Genomic DNA, 17408 nt, shown 5'->3' with positions numbered 1-17408 from the left:
ATAATTTGGCTGCACAGATGTTAGAAAACAATCAAATCACTGGTAACAGATCGAAACATATCAGCATAAAGGAACATTTTATACGGGATTGTGTCCAGAAGAAATTAGTGACCATCCGTTACAAGGACACAGAGCATATGGAGGCAGACCTTTTTACAAAGTCATTACCACAACCAAGATTGTTAAAGCTTTTAAAGACGATAGACTCAGACCTGAAGGTCATCGTGAGGGGGAGTATCATAGAGGTCTTACTCATAGAAGAAGAAGTTAGTGACTTTTGGTTACTATGACTACAAAGCAGTTATTACGTTGTCATGCTTATAAAAAGTTGTAATTAATTTATAAAATTGTTTTCTTATATTAAATAATGGTGAATGCACTGATTTGCTCATAGTCTACTGCTGATACTCTGCTTTATCTCATATAACACTAGGCAGCACAATCCTGGGGTTTCTCCGGAAAAAATTCGCAAACAACGTCCATTGGCCCAATGCGAAAACTAGTATGCAAGCATTAATAAGTACTGCAATCGTATCGAAACGCTGCTCGATTCAAATTAGTACTTCATAAATTTCTTCTTGTGCGTCGAAAATTATCTAATTGTTGATCTCTGAGGTTTTACTGGATGATTTCGTATTGCCAGCCGATCCGTTTTACGGGCTGCCTCGCTTTGCTCTTGTGATTCATAGCACGACGTCGATCCATACTAACTCGGTTCTTTTCACCTGCAATTTCTTGTTCTTCTTCAGTCCTTTCATTCACAATGTTTCGAATTCTAGTTGGATTACGTCTTTGTCGGGAATAATTTGATCGTCTTGGTCGTGACATTGTTAATGATAATATCGGCACAATAAGCTAATAGAAACGCGAAACAAAAACTTGAATAACATAACAGGCACTGTCAGTTGTATTTTATTACTCATGTAGCGTGAAACTAACAAAAAACTTCATTGAATTCTTTCTATTCTCGAGATGTCATGAAAATGTCAATCCATACAAAATGTATCAGAAAATATTTTTTTTTTATGATAATATTATTTCGTGATTTTTTTCGATATTTTATTACTTGTTATCGTATTCCAGACTAAGAGAAATCCAAAAAATCAAACAACAGAAAAATTGGTCTAGCCGTTCTCGAGTTATAAATGGTGTAACTAACACGACTTTGTTTTATATATATAGATTTACGTAATGAATTAAATTTTAACGTGATGCGTTATAAGGACGGTTAGTGTAGTGGTAAGTTTGCGTCGCGGCTGTGTTCCAACCCTATAAACGGAATGGTAAAAATAATGGAAAATATTAGTGGTCTAGACTTATAGCAGAATATTTTTGCACCATGTTATTATAACTATTGTGATACCTTAAGACATTTAAAGAGATTATACCGACAATAACAAGCCATAAACTTATACAAGCGTAATAGACGAACCCTGTGAGAGAGAGGCGTGAGAAAGAGACGGGTACTGAAACCGTTTTGAAACAATTTAGTGTCCATTAGTCTCCCTGTCAATTTGGACCGCATTTTAATTTTAGTGCTTTTATCGTTAGTGTTTGTTATTATTATTGTGTTTTAACGGATATTAATTAATAAATTTAATGCTGTCGTGGAACATTTCACAGGTGAATATTAATTTTTCTGTACTGCTTTCGTGGTGCTTATTTTCGTAGAACATTTTCTCTAAAATATTTTGCTTTACGTATTGCATACGCAGTAAACACTTTATTTACAAAAGATTCAATTAATTAAAAAAATATATGTTAGAAAATCAAATATTGTTTACGTGAATACTACACACTTCACTAACACGTCTGTAAAACTAGCGTAACAAACTATTGCTATCACATCTATCTCTGTAAATGTATATGATTTTAGAGTTACTTTTGACCATTCACAAAACATATTTTAAATTTCGAACTATCACTATATTTAAAAACACACAGCCATGACCATCCGCAAATCGTAAGGGCCATGCTTTACTTTAGATTTATATTTTAAGATACTTAGTAGTTGTATTTAGGTAATGTAGGATATATTTTTTTACTAATTAATTTTTGTTTGTTTTGTTTTAACGTTACATTATTTTTACATTAAATTCTTTGTAATAATGAGGGAAATAGTACATGTTCAAGTCGGCAGATGTGGCAACCAAATTGGATCAAAGGTAAAACTGTAATTACTTTCTTTTCAGCTTCGTAATTGGGCTTATTAATGAAAATATTTCGTCTAGGTGAATTATAACCTGATGTAAGATGAAGAAAACATGGTTATTAAAAAGGGCAGGCCCGTATTGTTGTGTGTCAATGAGAGAGAACGTCAGATTTTAAAAAACACTTATTTAAGTTCAGAAAATACAATCCATTTGAAAAGATATATTTAAGAAGAACGGCCGCAAGAAAATTCTTGTAACCTAGCTGTGGCTGTGGACATCCATAGTAGATCTCCATCGTGATTGGTCCTGAGCATCTCTATTGATTTTACTCCAGGTCTTTCCGATGTCTTTCACTTCGCTAATGCCAGTTTGCCGCCAAGTTTTCTTTAGATGGCCGCAATTACGTTTTACTTGAGTGTTCGAGTCTAGGGCTTGCTTCGGTATATTATGGTTGGAATTACTTCGGAGAGTGGGCCTATCCATCTCCATTTGTGGCGTTTAATTGTTGGTCGATCGGTATTTCATGACAGCGATCCAAAGACAATCGTTTGAAATTTTGTCGGGTCAGCAAATACTAGTCAGTATTAACGAAAACCTGGCAGTGATGAGAGATGGACTGGGTGACCTTCCAGGTCTCACACCCATTCGCATGCGGTTTTCACGTTGGATCTGAATATTTTGAGCTAAACAGTTTCCGTAATTTGGTTCAAAGCGATTGGGCCATTTCCAAGGTGTGATGTAATTTATTATGTTACAACACCTAATAACCCATTTCCTGCACAGGAACTCTCCAATATTAAATCAATCATTATTTAAATAGGTTATTTTTCACATTGTTTTAAACTTATTCTATTCCACCTTCGCACGACACGCCACAAGTTAGGATATCATCCTCACCATCTGGATGTGTGGCGTTCCTCCACAGTGCGGTTTTCAAGGAGCTTTCTTCCACACACTATAATTCTGTGGAATGAACTTCCTTGTGCGGTGTTTCCGGGACGATACGACACGATTCCTTCAAAAAAAGCGTGTACACCTTCCTTAAAGGCCGGCAACGCTCCTGTAATTCCTCTGGTGTTGCAAGAGATTGTGGGCTGCGGTGATCACTTAACAACAGGTGACCCGTACGCTCGTTTGTCCTCCTATTCCATAAAAAGAAGTTCGTCAGATACATGACCTATTTTTAGCGTTGTTATTACTAACAATCTGCTCTCCATCCGTCCGTTTATCTATCAGCGGGCTCTACCTAAAAGCCCCAATAAAACTAGTCTAACGACAGCTGAAATAATGTCAGATTGTGCTAATACCACTGCTGCTGCTTTAACAACAATCAATAAAAACTATTTCGGCCAATTACTAAATGGCCCAAATGCAATTAAAAAAACATTTGTATTTTTTAAAAGTTCAGTGTTAGTTATCTTGTACATATTGTTACGGACCCCTTCGCATACAGTATGCCCTTCGCAATTCGTCACCTGACTATAATATAGTATCCGCCATGTCACGGATTAGCTTAGCGTATAAGGACGATTAGGTATGTGAAAAGCCCTAAAATGCCAATTGCCTGCGATGACTTCGGTGTTTTTACAATTTTTTTTTGTGTAAATACTATTTATAAGTTTAAAAGTAATTTATAAGTACACATATAACACTAATATAATAACAATTTCCACAGTTCTGGGAAGTAATATCCGATGAGCACGGCATTGATCCGAACGGCTGCTACAAAGGAGACTCAGATCTTCAACTTGAACGAATCAATGTCTATTACAACGAAGGTGTTGGCGGTAAATATGTCCCAAGAGCGGTTCTGGTCGACCTTGAACCGGGCACGATGGATTCCATCAGAGGTGGGCCTTTCGGACACATATTCCGCCCAGACAACATTGTTTACGGAATGACGGGGGCTGGTAACAATTGGGCTAAAGGGCATTACACAGAGGGTCAGGATTTACTTGAATCTATTCTGGATGTTGTCAGAAAAGAAGCCGAAGGCTGTGATTGTATGCAGGGCTTCCAAGTCATTCATTCATTAGGTGGAGGTACTGGCTCCGGATTGGGGACATTATTGCTGAACAATTTACGAGAAGAATACCCTGACAGAATTATACTTACATTTTCTGTTGTGCCAAGCCCAAAAGTCTCGGATACTGTAGTAGAACCATACAATGCAACTCTTTCTATCAACCAATTAATTGAGAATTCAGACCAATCATTTTGCATAGACAATGAAGCATTATACGATATATGCTTCAGGACGCTCAGGATGCAGACTCCTACTTATGGAGACCTGAACCACTTAGTATCTGCAACGATGTCTGGTGTAACCACTTGTTTAAGATTTCCTGGACAGTTGAATGCTGATTTACGTAAACTAGCAGTAAACATGGTCCCGTTTCCAAGGCTGCACTTCTTTATGCCGGGTTTTGCTCCGCTGACGTCGCGAGGAAGTCAGCAGTATCGAGCACTTACGGTTCCAGAGCTCACTCATCAGATGTTCGATGCAAAGAATATGATGGCTGCGTGTGACCCTCGCCGAGGTCGCTACCTCGCCGTGGCCGCCGTTTTCCGTGGAAGAATGTCAATGAAAGAAGTCGATGAACAAATGCTGAACATACAAAACAAGAACAAAGACTATTTCGTGGAATGGATACCAAATAATGTTAAAACTGCCGTTTGCGACATACCACCTCGTGGGCTCAAAATGTCGGCTACATTCATAGGTAACACGACGGCAATACAAGAACTTTTTAAGCGGGTTTCTGAGCAGTTCACGTCGATGTTTCGAAGGAAAGCCTTTCTTCATTGGTACACTGGCGAGGGAATGGATGAAGGAGATTTCACTGAAGCTGACAATAATCTCAGTGATTTGATATCTGAGTACCAGCAGTATCAGGATGCTACTGCAGATCCAATGTTAGATGAGGGCGAGGCACATGAAGAAGAAGAAGAGTAAAGAAAATTTCTAAAATTAAATATATTTATTTATTTTAATAAATTTAAAGAATGTTATGATTTTTGTATTACATCCAATCACTCGTACCATAAATATAGCTCTTTTTTACCTAACGGTTGCGTTGAGAATAGGGTAATTCGCCATCTTAGTGAAGTCAGATTCTAATTGCATTCACTTCAAAATTCCCCAATCAAAAATGCGGTTCGAATACTGACGTCTGCTTGCTGACGTCACGTATATCACAAGGTTCCTTTCCTTCCGGCAGTTATATACTGTATACATTTACTTGCCTGTTTGTATAAAAAGGAAAAAAATCGCAGGTCGGGCCAAATATGCAGTATTGCTGTCGTCTCTGGTCTGGAGCACCCCAGTATCAGCTATCATTGACCGCGTGCAACGCAGAGCTGCTGAATTGTCAGGGATCCAGTGCTCTGTAAACGGGTAGATCCTTTGGTGTTGCGTTCAGACGTCCGTCGTCGCTTCATCGTGTGTCTTCTACCGCATTTATCACGAGGGGAGTGTTCCGTAGATCTATTTGGCCTGATTCCTGCAGTCGATTTCCGCCCTTCTGTTCCATTCCTGCACAGTACGGTTTTCAAAGAACTTTCTTCCACGTACAACAAAGCTGTGGAATGAGCTTCCTTGTTTGATGTTTCCATGTTAATATGATATCCTTCAAATAAAGTGCGTGCAATTTTCTAGAAGGCTAGCAACGCTCCTGTGATTCCTCTAGTGTTGAAAAGGGTGGCTGTGATCACTTAACATATTCATATTAGGGCACGCTCGTTTGACCTCCTCTTAAATAAAAAAAGGTACTGTAAAATAATTAAGGGTAATGAAATAAATTTCAATATGTTATTAAGAAAATGTTATTGATTTACTAGACATATTTAGAAATTATATTTTTTTTGTACGACTAACGAAACAAAAAAAATCATTCATCATTCATAATCAAAATTTAAATAACCTGTTGCTCTTTGCTGATGACCTCAAGCTTTGCCGAGTGATTTGAACCTCTGAGGATACTGAGCTGCTACAGAAAGATCTTTTAAGCCTGTCCACTTGGTGTTCGGAGAATGGAATGCTATTGAATATCGCGAAATGGCACCATATAAAATTTACGCAAGTATAGCATTATTGAATCTCGATATCACTTTTGTGGAACAGCACTGCAAGAGGTAAATTGCATTCGTGACATAGGAGTAGTCTTTGATAATAAACTGACAATTCTCCCACATATCGACAAAATCGTATCTAAGTCTTCTAGTCTATTTTAAAAACCCGTTCAATAAGATTTTTAGGCTTTCGTAACCTTAGAATACTGCAGATTTGTTAGGTTATAAGGTTCAGCATTTTTTTTTCATTTTTTTTTTAGCAGGATGAGATGAGCAGGATGTTCAACTGATAGTAATTGATACGCCCTTCCGATTGCAATTCAGTGCCGCTCAGGATTCTTGAAAAACCTCAAAAATTCTGAGTGGCACTACAATTGCGTTCGTCAATTATTGCGATCCTGTAGCCAGAAACTCTGATTTATGGTTTTATAATTAAATGTTATTATTTTTTTTATAATTACTAATAAAATTTATTCTCTCTCTTAAGTGTACTCGCTGAGTAAAAACCATAGATATAAACAGAGAGTGAAAACCCCGATTTATGCTATGTAGGTAACTAAATCTCTTTTACGTAATACCGGAAAAAAGTTCGAAATGACTGACTGGCTGACAAAAAAAAAATAGTATTTGCAATTGAAAATGGAATTCGTGTTTAGATAGTTTGACTGACAAATATCTCTCCATTCTTTTTGGAAAAATTGTGTGTGATGCACGTATAGTTAAAATCTACATTTTTTTTAAATATATTTTTTTATGACTGAATTCAGAGTTTGAAATTTTAAAAATCTAGATTTTAGGCGCTAAATTTTTCGTGTTTTACAAGATGAGGGAAATCGTCCACATCCAAGCCGGGCAATGCGGAAACCAGATCGGAGCCAAGGTAAAATGATTATCAGTATTATTTTTGATTTCAGTGTATATCGATTTCAAAGGATTTTTCGATTTTATTAATGGTACGAAATGTTAGGCTTAATACCGCAATCATATTAAAAAATTAACATTATAAACCGTCTTGTATTAAATACTAGCAATGTTAGAATCAGACCTCTATTCGTTGCTATGACTCGATTAATCCAGTTATTCACGGTCGGTATGGTTCTTACAAGGGTAGGCGACTTACCTATCACCCAATGCGCAGTCGATGGACCTAGCGGAGTATTTTTGAGATTCACAGACTAAGCTTTGTCCTTTAGTCCGTCGGAAAAATCATTGTTGGTTATATTCGAATAACTATGACGTACTCCCAGACTTAACTTTAACAGATAGTAACTCAATATCTACTAATTGGCAACTTTTGGCAGTTGGCTAATGAATTCACAATGAATAATCTCCACACTTTGAATCTGCGACTAAGTTTATCTCTTTTCTTTCCAGTTCTGGGAAGTAATATCGGACGAGCATGGCATCGACCCGACCGGTGCATATCATGGAGACTCCGATCTGCAGTTGGAGCGTATCAACGTCTACTACAACGAGGCGTCTGGTGGAAAATATGTGCCTCGTGCGGTACTAGTAGACCTTGAGCCCGGCACCATGGACTCCGTGCGTTCTGGACCTTTCGGCCAAATATTCCGTCCCGACAATTTTGTTTTCGGACAATCAGGTGCAGGTAATAATTGGGCTAAAGGCCACTATACTGAAGGAGCAGAATTGGTTGACTCTGTGCTAGATGTTGTCCGGAAGGAGGCGGAAGGCTGTGATTGTTTACAAGGGTTTCAGCTCACACATTCATTAGGTGGCGGTACTGGCTCAGGAATGGGTACACTTTTGATATCAAAGATAAGAGAAGAATACCCCGACCGTATTATGAACACTTTCTCTGTGGTGCCCAGTCCAAAAGTATCAGATACTGTAGTTGAGCCTTACAATGCGACACTATCTGTTCATCAGCTGGTTGAAAACACTGATGAAACATTTTGCATAGATAATGAGGCTCTTTATGATATTTGTTTTCGGACATTGAAACTTACAACACCAACCTACGGGGATTTGAATCATTTGGTATCCGCAACCATGTCTGGGGTTACTACTTGCCTCAGGTTTCCTGGACAATTGAATGCAGACTTGCGTAAGTTGGCTGTAAACATGGTACCCTTTCCTAGACTGCACTTTTTCATGCCTGGTTTCGCGCCATTGACATCGCGTGGAAGCCAGCAATATAGAGCACTGTCAGTACCAGAGCTGACGCAGCAAATGTTCGACGCTAAGAATATGATGGCGGCGTGTGATCCGCGACATGGTCGCTACCTCACCGTGGCTGCAATCTTCCGAGGGCGCATGTCCATGAAGGAAGTGGACGAACAAATGCTCAATATCCAAAATAAGAATAGCACCTACTTCGTCGAATGGATTCCCAACAACGTAAAGACTGCTGTTTGCGACATACCACCTCGCGGTCTCAAAATGTCTGCCACCTTCATCGGAAACACAACTGCTATTCAGGAGCTATTTAAGAGGATTTCTGAACAATTTAGCGCTATGTTCAGACGTAAAGCTTTTCTGCATTGGTATACGGGTGAAGGTATGGATGAGATGGAATTCACGGAGGCCGAAAGCAATATGAATGATCTGGTGTCAGAATACCAACAGTACCAGGATGCTACAGCTGATGACGAAGGGGAATTCGAGGAAGAGGAAGAAGCATAAAATTTATTGCTGTCCAATGTTGTGTATGTCTTTTGTGTAACGTGTCTAGTGATAGGTATAAATATTTTTCATTGTAATTTTTGATATAAATAAAAAAATAACTTTATCATCTCTTTTTATTAAAACTCTACCATTACGATTACAGTAGGCTTATTATCCAAGTAATTATTACATAGGTATCTAATTCAAGTCTATCTTGTTAGCTACTAACGTTCTTCAGAATTAGAAAAACTGGTCGAGTGTAAAATAAACCTGCGTAGGTTTACTGTTGGAATACCAAGAATCGTCTGTGTTGCCGATCTTTCAGATGTAAGCGTTTTTCAAAGTAACATTAACTCCAATCTTAATTTGATCTTGATTTTGAGTGCAGGCTTCAAAGTTAGGTGTCTGGTGACCTGCTTAACATCGGTTTGCTGTACCCATTAATGTAATAACATTTTCATATTTAGAGTTCAATTGAAAATTAAAAAATTATCATTGAGCGATGGTATTTTTTTAATACCTCTTTTATGGTATAGGAATACAAACCGGAGTACGGGTCACCTGGGGTTAAGTGATCACCGCCGCCTACATTCTCTTGCAACACTAGAGGAATTGCAGTAGCGTTGCCGGCGTTTAAGGAGGATGTAGGTATGCGCTTTTATTTGAAGGTACCCATGTCGTATCGTCTCAGAAACTATTAAAAACCGCACTGTGGAGGACCGCTACACATCCAGATGGTGGGGATGATATCCTAATTTATCGCGTATCGTGTGGAGGTTTCAGCAGCAGGAATCAGGTGAAACCGCTTCGGAACACTTTATTAGAAGTCATATACCTAATGCTGCTAAAATACAAGGAATCTTAGATAAATATTTGCACGGATCTAAGAGAAGAGATAAGCGTAAAATTGAATGGACAGACGAGGCCGATAGGGCATTTGAATTATGTAAAGAAAATTTAAAAAACGCGACAACGTTAGCACACCCTAGAATAGATGCCGAATTAGCTTTAATGACAGATGCGTCTGACCTAAGTGTTGGCAGTGTCCTTCAGCAGAAAGTAAATAATGAATGGAAACCGCTAGGTTATTTTTCAAAAAGGCTTACGGAATCCCAAAAGAAGTACTCTACTTGTGATAAGGAACTTTTGGCGATTTATTTGAGCATAATATATTTTAGAGACATGGTTGAAGGCAGAAGTTATACCGTGTACACGGACCATAAGCCTTTAACATACGCATTCAAGTTGACGTCACAGAAATCAAATAAAGAAATACCTAGACGTACTCGGCAGTTGTTATTCATTAGCGAGTTCACAACGGATATTAGACACATAATAGGGGAAGATAACATAGTTGCTGACACGTTGTCGAGAGTTGAAACAATATCATGTTCGACTAACTTACAATACGTGGAAATCGCCAGAGCGCAAGCCACGGATGTCGAGTTGCAAATTTATTGAGTGCAGGCGACTCAAGTAACATTCAACTAAAACAAATAACTTTGTATGATGTTGATTGTAATATTTATTGCGAAATTTCAGGAAAGTACAGTAGGCCTTATATACCAGCGAAGTATAGAAAAAATATTTTCGATACATTTCATTCGATAGCACAATCAGGAATTAGAGCTACTAGGTTACTGATAACTAAAAAAGTATTTTGGCCGGGGATGAACAAAGATATTGGTAAATGGGTTAAAACTTGTATTAATTGTCAAAAAAGTAAAATTAATCGTCATACGGTATCCCAATTTAGTACTTTTTAAGAAAGTATACAGAAAGCACATATGCACGTGGACTTAATAGGACCATTGCCTGTCACGGAACAAGGCTATAGGTATTGCGTCACCATGATAGATCGTCGCACGCGTTGGCCCGAGATATGCGCGATAGCGGGTATGACGGCGGAGATGGTTGCTAAAGCTATTAATGAGGTTTGGATATGTCGTTTCGGTTCACCTACCAAGATCACTACTGATCAAGGTAGACAGTTTGAAAGCGAATTGTTTAAGGATCTCATGAAATTGTTAGGTATACATAAGTTGCGAACTACCCCATATCATCCCCAATGCAATGCGAAAATTGAAAGATTTCATAGGACTTTAATGAGTGCATTAGTAGCTAAATTAAAGAATTCATGGTTTACGGAGATACATACTGTCATGTTAGGTTTAAGAGCTTCCTGTCAACCCGAAAATGATGGTATGAGTGCAGCTGAATTCACGTTAGGTCATTGCTTACGTTTACCAGGAGAATTTTGTAATGACGACAAGTTAACTAAAATAGACGATTTACAATCGTATATAATTAGACTAAGAGATATGTTAAGTAAATTTAGACCTAAGAGTAGAAATATAATTCAGTAAAACATATTTGTGCACAAAGATTTAAGTACTTGTACTCATGTATTTATGAGAATTGGTGCGGTTAGAAAACCGCTAACTCCTCCATATTGTGGCCCATACAAAGTGTTAAAACGAAATAATAAAGTGTTCACAATATTAATTAATGGGCGAAGCAATAATGTTTCGATAGATAGATTGAAACCTGCATATGTTTTAGATGACTCATTAAATTCTTCAATAGCAAATACTTGTAACAGTGCAGAACAAAGTAATTCATGCACAGATAAATATGTAACAAGAAGTGGCCGAATTATAAAAAACCCAGTACGATTTCAAGATATTTAGATGTATAAGCTAGAATTATGTATGTCATATTGAGAGCAGAATGTACAATAATCATTAGTGTAATAAATGTGTGTCAAACTTAACTTAAACATTACTCTGTCGCTCACTGTATTGGGGATAAGTAAGTTTAGTACATAGTTTTTAACTCATTTTGATTTGCAAATTTAAAGTAGCTGCACAGTGGGCAAAACGTACTCTGTTGAAAAGAAAGAAGAAGTTATTATAGCGCAGAATGGAGCTAATAATGCATCCAACAGTCACACGGAATATATGTTGGAAGTAATGACCATCATGGTCACAGTGTTAACTGTAATTTTTGTTATAGTTGGTATATTCATGGTGTATCAGTTTTGCTTGAAGAAGTGCAGATATGTTATGCGTAAGGAGCTAAGCGCGACACAGAGTAGTGGTGTTAAGTGCAGTGGCGCAACAGGCCGCGCGGAATGAGTACAGTGCATAGTATAAGTAATTAGTTAGTAAGGAAAATGTAACTTAGACTTGAGATTTTTTTTAGGAAAAACATCCTTTTAAGAAGGGGTTCTATGTAGTGAATATGTAGCGTGTATGATGTATCGATGACGTAATCAACATACTTGTAACATCGTGGGTTAGGTAGCACGTAGGTGCTCTAACCAGTCTGTTGCATACTGTGTACCGTGTAGGGTGTTTGTGGTAATTAAAATAACCTGTTCTCGATTGGCATCACACAACTGACTTTTACTTGCATTCCTAAATAGCCTTCTGATCTCTAAAGAACAATAGTGAGTGCAGATGAAGAGAGCGACTCCTACAATACCTAATATTTTAAATGCAAATTAAAGTTTATTTGCCACCCTTTCATGCTTAACTACATATATCGAACATCGTGAAATTTTGCACACGATGTCAGGGTTAGCATTGATCGCATGATTGAGGCCTCCCAAAGATAGCCATGACGATCGGTCCTGCGCTGCCCTCATCCAACCTATTCCGGCGATCTGTCGGTCTATCTTGGGGGGAAGAAATAATCTTTCAAATATATATTGCACAATATATATAATAAAATTATCTTCCTACGCTATCTGAATAGAGGACTGAGTTGTAAAGTTGAGTAGAGGAATTGAAAACTGAAAAAACAAACTAAGCAGGACATCATAAAACAAAGAAAATGTTATATTAAATCGTTTATTCAGCTAACCCTTCTCCCTCGCCCTCTTCATCAAACTCCCCTTCATCATCAGCCGTTGCGTCCTGATACTGTTGGTATTCTGAAATTAAGTCATTCATATTGCTTTCTGCTTCTGTGAATTCCATCTCATCCATACCTTCTCCAGTGTACCAATGAAGGAAAGCTTTCCGCCTGAACATCGCTACAAATTGCTCCGAGACCCTCTTAAATATTGATTGAATGGCTGTAGTGTTTCCAATAAATGTGGACGCCATTTTCAGTCCTCTTGGCGGGATATCGCACACCGCAACCTTAATGTTATTCGGTATCCATTCAACGAAATATGTGCTGTTTTTGTTCTGAATATTGAGTAACTGTTCATCTACTTCTTTCATAGACATTCTGCCTCTGAATATAGTAGCTACGGTGAGATATCGCCCATGCCTAGGATCACAGGCTACCATCATGTTTTTCGCGTCAAACATCTGCAGCGTCAGTTCAGGTACAGTCAGAGCTCTATACTGCTGCCCTCCTCGAGACGTTAGAGGTGCAAACCCGGGCATGTAGAAGTGGAGGCGAGGAAACGGTACCATGTTCACAGCTAGCTTCCGCAAATCCGCATTAAGCTGACCAGGAAATCGAAGGCACGTTGTAATTCCGGACATGGTGGCGCAAATCAAATGGTTCAAATCACCATATGTTGGTGTTGTAAGTTTTAGCGTTCTAAAGCAAATATCGTACAGCGCTTCGTTGTCTAAGCAGAACGTGTGGTCTGTGTTTTCCACAAGCTGATTGACTGATAGCGTTGCATTATAAGGTTCAACAACACAGTCGGATACTCGGGAGCTGGGAAATACTGAGAATGTGAGGATTATACGGTCTGGGTATTCCTCACGGATTCTGTTTATAATGAGAGTACCCAATCCAGCGCCAGTGCCTCCCCCAAGTGAATGAGACATCTGAAAGCCTTGCAAGCAGTCGCACCCTTCAGCTTCACGGCGAACAACATCTAAAGTAGACTCCAAAATTTCCAGGCCTTCGGTGTAGTGTCCCTTCGCCCAGTTATTAGCACCACAAGTTTGTCCGTAAACAAAGTTATCAGGTCGATAGAGGCAGCCAAAAGGGCCCGAACGCACCGAATCCATGGTAGACGGCTTGAGATCGATCAGCACGGTTCTCGGCACATATTTGCCACCCGAGGCTTCGTTGAAGTAGACATTAATTCTTTCCAGCTGGAGATCAGAGTCGCCGTGGTAGCATCCACTGGGGTCGATGCCGTGCTCGTCAGATATTACCTCCCAGAACTGAAACAAGAAAAAAAAACTTGATTAATTGGGATATTCTGTTTTCGTTGGACGTCAGGAAGTCGAGCGGGCCGGATGGCATTTCTCCAATCGTGCTTAGAACGTGTGCCCCTGAGTTGACGCCGGTGCTAACGCGTTTATTCCGGCACTCTTATTCCAAAGGCGTAGTCCCTGACTCATGGAAGTCAGCCCTTGTCCATCCGATCCAAACATTAGGAGACAGTTCGGATCCGGCAAACGACAGGCCTATTGCTATTACCTCCCTGCTCTAAGATCATGGAGAGCATAATTAGCCGTCAGCTCTTGGTATACCTAGAGGGTCACCAGTTGATCAACGACCGACAATACGGGTTTCGCCATGGTCGGTCGGCAGGTGATCTTCTGGTATACCTAACATAGATGGGCTGCGGCTATTGAAAGCAAGGGGGAAGGCCTGGCAGTTAGCCTGGATATAGCGAAGGCCTTTGATCGTGTATGGCACAAGGCGCTCCTATCTAAACTTCCATCATTTGGGCTTCCCGAGAGCTTGTGCAAGTGGACCTCCAGCTTCCTCACTGGGCGCAGCATACATCGTTGTCGACGGACATTGCTCGAAACCGAAGTCCGTGAATGCTGGAGTGCCCCAAGGCTGTGTGCTATCTCCTACGTTGTTTCTTCTGCATATCAATGATATGTTGGACACCAACATTCATTGCTATGCAGATGACAGCACTGGTGATGCCGTATACACGGGCCATGCACGTCTCTCGGGAAATCGTCGACCAGTGCCGGGAGAAACTTGTGTCTTCTATCGAGTCCTCTCTTGAGAAGGTCGCGGAATGGCGTCAATTGAACCTTGTCCAATTTAACCCCCAGAAGACTCGAGATTGCGCGTTAACCATTAAAAAAACCCCATTTGTCGCATCACCGCTCTTCGACAACACTTCCCTAAAAGCCTCGCCTAGTATCGGAATACTGTGTCTCGAAATCTCGAGCGATTGCCAATTCCGTGGCCATCTGGAGGGCAAAGCTTCAAATTGGCTTCAAAGAAACTGGGCGTCATTAATAGAGCACGGCAATACTTCAAGCCGGCCGACATTCTAGCGCTGTACAAAGCGCAGGTCCGGCGCAGGTCCGGCCACACATGGAGTATTGCTGTCATCTCTGGTCTGGCGCACCCCATTATCAGCTTTATCCATTTGACCGCGTGCAACGCAGAGCAGCTCGAATTGTCGGGGACCCAGTACTCTGAACGGCTGGATCACTTGGCGTTGCCTAGAGACGTCGCTTCATTGTGTGTCTTCTACCGCATTTATCACGGAGAGTGTTCCGAAGAGCTGTTTTACCTAATTCCTGCCGCCGAATTCAACCTTCGCACGACGCCACAAGTTAGGATATCATCCTCACCATCTGGACGTGTGGCGGTCCACAGTGCGGTTTACAAGGAGATTTCTTCCACGTACTACAAAGCTGTGGAATGAACTTCCTTGTGCGGTGTTTCCGGGACGATACGACATGGGTACCTTCAAAAAAAGCGCGTACACCTTCCTTAAAGGCCGGCAACGCTCCTGTTATTCCTCTGGTGTTGCAAGAGAGTGTGGGCGGCGGTGATCACTTAACAACAGGTGACCCGTCAGCTCGTTTGTCCTCCTATTCCATAAAAAAAATCAGGCACTGTATTAAGGCACGTCAAACTGGAGGGTTATTAATAAGTAAGTACTATGTACGTATTATATTCACAAGCTGACATATTTAGGGTAATTAAATTCAAGGTAATTTTATATTCAAGGTAATATATTAATTTTAATACATAGGTCACATAATTCCTGAGACACGAGCAATAAAGGCATATATATAGTAATTAACGTATCCGAAACAGGCTACAGCAATAGGTATTTCATTAAGCGATTAGGTATTGTGTCAAAAGAACAAGACTTGGTCCAAGTCAACGCGATCTTAGTGCTGATCCAAATACGCAAACAAAAGGAAATATTAATGCTTATAGAAATATGGTACCTTTCCTCCAATCTGATTCCCACAAGAACCGACTTGTAAATGGATGATCTCCCTCATCTTGTAAATTTATCTTCGCGTTACTAAGTACTTGTAGATTTCTCAAAAATCAATCGAAATATCTCATAAAATTGAAGCTTAACATATGCTTAAGACTAATATAAAAAATTAATAAAAAAATTCAGGAGCTAAACTGTGCTCATCTTACGTCGGATTTCAGAATAATGTTCTGAAAAATATGTCGGGCTTAAAAGTCAAATTTTAAAATACGAATAGAGAATATAAAAAGAACAAATTAAATTTATTCTTCTTAATGAACCGCTAGCAGTACCTGCCTAACAATAAAGTTCTTATATTTCTGTAAATTCAATAAATTTGGTTCTACTATTCAAATCCGAACATATTGTAGGTTCTAAAAATAGTATAATTATTAAGTTATTAAGTGTTATTAAAAGATCTAGGTAAATAAATATTATACAAATTAAAAACTTAAAAAAATATTGGATGCTAATGTTTTGTTAAGCGCCATCTGTAATTATTTAATAAAACTATTTCTTTCAGCAGGTACGTGTCACATATTCAGGAGATGTAGTTCACCTGAAAACCAAGAGATATCACTGTAATCGCTCCTTGTTTTGTTTTCAGTCACTATTATCACAGCATAGCGGTGATGGCGCTCAGTAGAAATGTCAGCTAGGTAGCGAATAAAATAAACAATAATTAGATAACTATACTGTATGATGTAGTCGTGTTTGATGTGTTGTGTGCGTGTGGCGAGCGAGCGCTGTCGGCGCGATGTCAGTAGCAGAAGAGAACACAGGCGGTCAAGAAAAAAAATCATCTTTATGTGAAGACAGCTCGGAAAGTGAGAATGAAGATGAGAAAAAGCCTCTTCTAAGGAGGATATCGACAAGCAAATGTGTTGGAAGGCTGGTGAGTTATCTTTGTGGTTATAGAATTTGATATCTCATTGTTTTTGTTTGTAAAGAATGGGCGTGCCATCTGCGAGGGGTCTTGGCAGCGGGTGTCGCGGGGCGGGGAGGTAGACCATGTGCCCGGGACGCAAGGATCAATTTTTCGCGGTTCGGTTTATTTTGTTAGCAATGTTTGTTGAACTAATGAGGTGCATGATTGACCTGTTTTCATACAAACCCGCCTATTGTTGTTTGAACTCTTTCATGTATGTTTATCTTTAATAATAACAATTACTTATTGATTTTCGTTATGTTAGTGTAAAGTTTTGTTTTAACAACCATGTCGACGAACCTCTGAAATATCCTCTAAGTCCGAATTTAAGGTTTTTGGTTTCATTGAACACATTTACTTAGTTACTTTGAAGTACATTTACTTAGAAATTCTGAAAAGCACTTTTAAAGTATATAATATTCCGTCTTTATACATTTTAAAATACTTACTATTTACC

At 39.3% G+C, this 17408-nt stretch overlaps 3 protein-coding genes across 3 annotated transcripts; 2 read left to right on the top strand and 1 right to left on the bottom strand.

Moving 5' to 3' along the window:
* Positions 1-1970: 1970 nt before the first annotated feature.
* Positions 1971-5165, top strand: LOC126979434 (tubulin beta chain-like). Its single transcript, XM_050828738.1, has 2 exons — positions 1971-2165; positions 3829-5165. The coding sequence occupies exons 1-2, from the start codon at positions 2109-2111 to the stop codon at positions 5107-5109; spliced, it is 1338 nt and encodes a 445-aa protein (XP_050684695.1). The 5' UTR covers positions 1971-2108; the 3' UTR covers positions 5110-5165.
* A 1737-nt stretch (positions 5166-6902) lies between these two features.
* On the top strand, positions 6903-8976 carry LOC126979436 (tubulin beta-4 chain). Its single transcript, XM_050828739.1, has 2 exons — positions 6903-7104; positions 7599-8976. The coding sequence occupies exons 1-2, from the start codon at positions 7048-7050 to the stop codon at positions 8868-8870; spliced, it is 1329 nt and encodes a 442-aa protein (XP_050684696.1). The 5' UTR covers positions 6903-7047; the 3' UTR covers positions 8871-8976.
* A 3716-nt stretch (positions 8977-12692) lies between these two features.
* LOC126979433 (tubulin beta-4B chain-like) lies at positions 12693-16217 on the bottom strand. The gene is made up of 2 exons (XM_050828737.1): positions 15989-16217; positions 12693-13993 (listed from the first exon to the last, which is right to left on the bottom strand). The coding sequence occupies exons 1-2, from the start codon at positions 16043-16045 to the stop codon at positions 12707-12709; spliced, it is 1344 nt and encodes a 447-aa protein (XP_050684694.1). The 5' UTR covers positions 16046-16217; the 3' UTR covers positions 12693-12706.
* Between the last annotated feature and the right edge of the window lie 1191 nt (positions 16218-17408).

This window comes from Leptidea sinapis, chromosome 3, assembly GCF_905404315.1.
Source record: "Leptidea sinapis chromosome 3, ilLepSina1.1, whole genome shotgun sequence".
Lineage (NCBI taxonomy): Eukaryota > Metazoa > Arthropoda > Insecta > Lepidoptera > Pieridae > Leptidea > Leptidea sinapis.
Note: the sequence above shows the minus strand (reverse complement) of the source record. Positions and strands in the feature narration are given on the sequence as shown.

Excerpts from the sequence above, each read along its gene's own strand:
- LOC126979434 (XM_050828738.1), top strand. The coding sequence starts at position 2,109 with ATGAGGGAAATAGTACATGTTCAAGTCGGCAGATGTGGCAACCAAATT. Across the intron at positions 2,166-3,828 it reads GCAACCAAATTGGATCAAAG|TTCTGGGAAGTAATATCCGA; the intron begins GTAAAACTGTAA and ends CAATTTCCACAG.
- LOC126979436 (XM_050828739.1), top strand. The coding sequence starts at position 7,048 with ATGAGGGAAATCGTCCACATCCAAGCCGGGCAATGCGGAAACCAGATC. Across the intron at positions 7,105-7,598 it reads GAAACCAGATCGGAGCCAAG|TTCTGGGAAGTAATATCGGA; the intron begins GTAAAATGATTA and ends TTTTCTTTCCAG.
- LOC126979433 (XM_050828737.1), bottom strand. The coding sequence starts at position 16,045 with ATGAGGGAGATCATCCATTTACAAGTCGGTTCTTGTGGGAATCAGATT. Across the intron at positions 13,994-15,988 it reads GGAATCAGATTGGAGGAAAG|TTCTGGGAGGTAATATCTGA; the intron begins GTACCATATTTC and ends TTCTTGTTTCAG.